General features: G+C 44.7%; 1 protein-coding gene across 1 annotated transcript; it reads left to right on the top strand.

Moving 5' to 3' along the window:
* The first annotated feature begins 272 nt into the window (after positions 1-272).
* LOC124970668 (speedy protein E4-like) lies at positions 273-4,933 on the top strand. The gene is made up of 6 exons (XM_047534165.1): positions 273-375; positions 931-1,146; positions 1,866-1,924; positions 2,516-2,601; positions 3,336-3,504; positions 4,874-4,933. The coding sequence occupies exons 1-6, from the start codon at positions 273-275 to the stop codon at positions 4,931-4,933; spliced, it is 693 nt and encodes a 230-aa protein (XP_047390121.1).
* Positions 4,934-6,028: the final 1,095 nt, after the last annotated feature.

Below are 6,028 nucleotides of genomic sequence, written 5' to 3'. Positions count from 1 at the left end.
GCAGTTACATGTGTTTTCCTTCAAACTGGTTGCCAGGTTGGAATGGGCGATGACATCAGAGGCTTCCACCCTTCCTGATTGGAAGGGCCAGACTCTGTGGGTCACTGGCAGTCCAGTGGGCAACAGTTTGTCCTCAGGACTGTTCTTCACCTGATTTCTCCCCTGTTTGGAGAAGAGCGAACAGACTCCTATTCACCCAAATTCTGGAAGAAGGATTTGCCATAATAAGAAACTAGGCACTGTAGAAGGGAAGAAAGAGTACAGGAGAAGTGATGTCAGATCAGGAAATCTCCCAGTCTGAGCAACCGCCTTCCCAGCCCAGCACCTCAGGCCACCTGCAGGTGGTGGTAGATGATGAGGTCGCAGGCCCATCAGGTGAGGGAGCTAGAGACAGAACCCAGTTGACATGATGACTGATAAGAAGGAAGGGGTAGAGAAGCCAGAAAAGGTGGACTCAGGGAGCCCAATTTGGAAGGACAGAGCAGGCCATGGGACTAGAAATTCACATGGATGGAAAATCTGGAGGGGAAGGAACTCTGGTAGAAGATGAGATCCAAGTGTAGGAAGGGGTAGAGGGGATGTAAAACTGGTCACTTCCACTATGGGAGAAAGTGTCCATAACCAGCAAGAGTTTGAGGAAAATGGAGATAGGACAATGGTAAGGAGAACTGGAACCAGATGGTTATCAGCAAAGGGGAAAGAGGGAACAATAGCTCAGATGGTGGCAAGAACTGAAGTTCTCTGGTGAGGAGGGGGACTGGGATTAGATGATAAAAGGCAGAGTTCCAAATACAGGAGCTTTACTCAGCTTTCTTTACTCAGCCCCGTGGGTAGAACCCTGCCTCCCATGTCGGGTCTCCAGGAAGAGAGAGTGGACCTCCGAATCAGAGGATGATGTGGATGATGATCTTCCAGGGGCTTTTGATTCAGTGCCCTGGGTCGAATCTGGCCTCATGACTGAGACCGCTGGCCAAAAGAGAAAGAGGGAATCCTCCACTGAGTCTGACGAGGAGCTGGAGGAGCTGGATAGTGAGCTAAATCACCCCTGGGATGTCGATTCACTGTGTGGCCTCAAAATGAAACTCAAAAAACGGCGAATGGACTTGGTGCTACCAGAACACCATGAAGTTTTTAAGAGGCTACTAGGTAGGGAGACACCCCAGGTAGCTCCCTCCAATCTGCTCTCCACACAAAGATGAACCTTATAGCCACTGCCATTTTTACAAAGTGCCAGGCTACCTCTGAGCTCCCCATGTCTGGAGGACTCAGGACCCATCTCCCCTCATGACTCTTAGATTCTGGATGCTTCAGTACACTTCAATAGGATCCCTGCTTGGGGTCACAGAGCTTGATTCCAACAGTCCTCTCTGACTGCAGACTCTCTGGCTCTAATAGATGTCCTACATTCTGAGGGGTGGGTAATGGGGCCATGTTCATGCTGATGTGACTGTCAAATGAGAAAATGACCTAGTGACTCTCTGATTTGAGGTGGTGCATTCCTGGGTAATGAGGGGTCCTCATAGGTTACACAAAGTTCTTGATCATACAGATATCTAGCTCTTTTACCCAAACCCTCACTCAGTTGCTTTTCTGGGGACTCTCAGGACATAACAACTTTCCCAGGGTATCTTCCTGTCCTCTTCCTATCTACCTCTTTCAGACTCCAATCCCAATGCCAAGCCTTCTCCAAGGGAGGGTCTGTTCCATTTGCTCTCAATCTCCCATTGACGACAGTGGGCAGAGGACTGGGAGTCTGGCTTAGAGAGTGCCACTAAGAGAAGGTTGTCAAGTGTACGGAGACCTACTTATTTGGGGAAGGTAGGATGCACCAAGGTCCTAAACTAACACCAGTGTTCTGTTCACAGAGGATCCTGTTATCAAAAGATTCCTGGCCTGGGACAAGAACCTGAGGGTGTCTGACAAGGTGAGGTTTTCTCCACTGCGTAGGGTTCCTGCTCCAGCAGAGCCTGGACTGGGGAGGGCTTTCCGACCCCATCCTCCTTCTCATTGCTTCCACCAAGAGTCACCAAGATGTGCCAAGTCCTGGCTCCTTTGTGACTCGTCAACATCTCCCTTCAGGGCCTAGCAGCTTCTTGCAGAGGGGACGGGGGGACTTGCTTTTGCTTGCGGTGCTCTGGGCTCCAAGCCCAAGAAGAGTCTTCCATGGCTCTTCCCTCCTTGCTTGTAGCCACCTGAGGTTCTGGGATCCTCTCCTCTCTTCTCTCCCTGCCATCCCCTGTTCTCTAGCTGATCTAACACCCTCTTCACCCAGGTGACCTATAAGCCTTCCCTCAAACGGTCCCCTTACGACTGGCCCTCCAGTGCACATCTAGGTCTCCTCTCCCCAATTGCTCTGGTTCACCCTGGTCCCTCCTGTCCTTCCCCAAAGAATAAGGTCTCCTTTCTTGGCTACCTTCTCTTAGTGGCACTCTCTACCCCAGACTCCCAGTCCTCTTTCCCCTCTTCTCCTCTTCTGGGATGTGACCTCTCTCTATTTTTCCTCTCTCTCCACCAGTACCTCCTGTCTATGGTGATAGCTTATTTTAGCCGGGCTGGCCTCTTCTCCTGGCAGTACCAACGAATTCACTTCTTCCTGGCCCTGTGAGTATATGGCCTCCTTCATCAATCAGGATTCAGTACCTGGGAGGTCAGGAGGGGAGCACAGGGCACTAACCTGTCCTCTGCCTTTCATCCTCTCTGTCCTGTTTGCTCTGGGTAGAAGAAATTAGAGCATTTATGCATAGGATTTTTTTTTCACCTTTCCCTGGTCAAAACAAAGACACAATCTCTCTTAAGGACAGTTTTAAAAAACTAAAGAAAACATAAAGCTCACTTGAGCCGAGTTGAGGAAAGCACGGGCACTTCCTGTCCCTGGCAGAGAGACTGGATGTGCAGCCATGATCTAACTGCTCTGTTTCTTCCTGTATCTACACCAACGTTGATTTTACTTCTGCCTCTGGATTTGCAAGACAGATGCTCAATTCCCCACTTGACCCAGGCCAGTGCAAAGTGCTCCTCACTGGTCCTTCATACGGATTTCTCACATCTGTCGCTTTCTACATACCCCCTGAAAATCCTTCCAAAATGGATACAAACACCCCTTATGCCTCCAATGCTAGTATTTTGTTCCTTGCTTTCTAGACAAAGGCTGGATTCCTTCAGAGGTGTCTGTGTGTCTGAGGCCTCTGAATCAAGAATGTTCCCCCATAATGCTGAATACGGCTGGTGCAGTCCTGTCTGAAGATTGTCCACCTGGCCTCCTTTTGGGAAACTGACCCCAAGGGGAGGTCCTTCCTGACTGTGTCCCTGAGGAGCAACTTGATTTCTTTCCCCAGATACCTGGCCAGTGACATGGAGGAGGACAACCAGGCTCCTAAGCAAGACATCTTTTATTTCCTCTATGGGAAGAGCTATGCCCTGCGTCCCTTGTTCCACAAACTGCGCTATCAATTCATCTGCTCCATGGGCTGGAACACTCGGGTTTCCATGGAGGAGTGTGAGAAGGTGGGTGGTGCTGTGTGTCTTGTGGAGGGCGAGGGAGGGGCTGATTGGAGACTCAGGAAGGTGGGTGGTTGCAGGTGGGATATGGGGAGGAGAAAGCCCTGGAGGCTGCAGGGAGGGAAGCACCTCCTGTGCAGTCTCCAGATTTGGTTTGTTTTTGTGTTGTTTGGTTTTTTAGTAGTGAACCAAAGGTGTATCTCAATTTACTGCATACAATCTAACACAAATTTGGTGAAAATTCCAGATATACGTAAGTGGTTCAAGTAATAAAAGAAAGTTCCATTTTAAGAAAATGAAGTTGTAAATTTGAGGAAAAGAAAAGTACAGTAAAAATGTAAAGATAACTCCAGTTTCTATGCAAAAAGGGAACTATAGTTTAAAAAAACAGATTTGAGCGTTTTTTTTTTTTTGATGATATCTATCCTTGGTCTTTAGAATATGTTTATGTATAGATATATCTCACAATTGTAAATTATGGTTTATGTTATAGAAGTGAATAAATGACATGAAAGAAATCTTTATGATATATTAAAATTATTCAGAAAGTAGAATATTTTATGGTGAAATATTTTTTCATTCATAGAATATTTGCAGAATTATCTTCTACTTTGGACCTAACAAGGTTTACAGTTAAATTACTTATCTGGAGCACTGAGATACAATCATTAGTTTTAAACAAAAATCATATCAAAAGTGTTCATTTGCCAGGGTTATAGTTATGTAGAAAGTATAATAGTGTTTCAGTAACTAAAGATGCATTTAACCATGTTACTAAGTTTTTTTGATGAACCCAAGCCAACATCACTAACATAAACCATTATTATCCTCATGTCAGAGATAATGACAAAGCTTGTCTCATGATAAAATCAAGTTTTCAGATTTGATTAGATAGGACACCAAAAGGATTATATATATGAAAGCTTCTTTTAAAAACCTTTCACACAGCTAGCATCATTTAGTTATCTGATATACAATTGGAAAATAGACTCATTTTTATTTAAAAGAAAGCTGACATATGATGTCCCACATCTTATATAAAATATGCTCCAGGTGTGGTCCATGTTAGTAATAGGTGAAATAAGGTTGTCTTGATATCCACATATAGCTAGTTCATTTGTCACCAGGCTAAATAAATATAATAATTACACCTTGATATGTCAACTCCTTTGTAGTCAACAGAACTTAGTTAACAGATTCAAGTCTCTCAACACTTTATTTGTAGGATATTTGCAGACTGTTGAATCATGGTGACTAGAAAGTCCACATCAACGTGAAGTAATTTTAAAGAATGGGGATATAAATTAACCATAATTTCCAAACCTCAATATCCTGTCAAGTCATCAGCTTTTGTGGGGCCTCTTTCTCTTTCCAGATTCAAGCTTATGATCCGCAGCTCTGGGTGTGGGGCCGAGATCGGACCCTCCTTCCCTAGAAGTCCCGGAACCATGGAGGCCTGAGGGGAGGGACCATATTCTGTGTCCCTGGTCTGACGACAGGGTCATCTACTGTCCGTTTAGGATGTCCAAGGACCTAACTACGTCATCCACTCTTGCCTGCCTCTCAACCAAAGCCACCCTCTGTGGATGGTGAGACAGCCTGAATCTCCCAGTCAGCCTCACAGTCTCAAAACACAACCTCCCAGAGATGTGCTGGTGCTCCAAGGCTGGTCAGCCAGACCTGAGAGAGAACAGTTTGTCACACAGGAAGTGCTAGAAATCCTTCACCCAGAGCAACTGGGCCCAGTGTCAGCAGTGATGAAAGGCTGCTGTCTGTCTAAAGTGAATATCCTGGAGCCACGCATCTCTCTCTCCCCCTGGAAACTGTCTTTTGACCCTCTCCTTTTAACTCATCTGGGGCCAGGCATCCCTTAAGGATACCAAGCATGGAGATGATTTATTTATAGGGTTGTCATAGTACATATGTGTTTAGTACATATAATGAATGTAATTTATTTTGAAATACATTTATTTTAAATAGTTCTGAGATATATGGTGTTTAGAAATTTGCGGTTCCTGTTTAGTTGTCGGATGAAGGTAATAGCAGGTTTGTATTCATAAATATTTCTCTTAGGTTTCAAGTTTTTTATGTATTTACCTATTACTGCTATACCTCAGTAGTATTAACCCATAGTTTTATAAATAGAGAATTTTCATTTGATGTTCAATCATCATTAGTGTGAATGTTGAGTTTCTGCTATTTAACTTGTCTTGCCTGTTTTTCTGTCATTGTAAAGTATGTATTGTAAGAGAGCACAGGTGCTGTGTGCTTTTGAGGAGCACAGCACAGCACATTTGTGGGGAAAGTGAATAAAGTTGAAAATCTTCTTACCTTCATGATGCATATGATCATGTCATTCTGGATTGTTTGTATGCTGTCAAATCACGTTGTAGTTTAAGAGGGCTGCTGTTAATTGACCACAATTTGTGCCTGTGAAGGAAAAACACCTCAATGATTTTTCATGTAGGAAAACCACAGAGAAGGTTGCAGAACTGAAACTAGAGACTAGAAACAGGAAACAGGGAGGATA

Source organism: Sciurus carolinensis, chromosome 18 (genome assembly GCF_902686445.1).
Source record: "Sciurus carolinensis chromosome 18, mSciCar1.2, whole genome shotgun sequence".
Classification (NCBI taxonomy): domain Eukaryota; kingdom Metazoa; phylum Chordata; class Mammalia; order Rodentia; family Sciuridae; genus Sciurus; species Sciurus carolinensis.
This window is presented reverse-complemented; position numbering and strand designations above follow the sequence as displayed.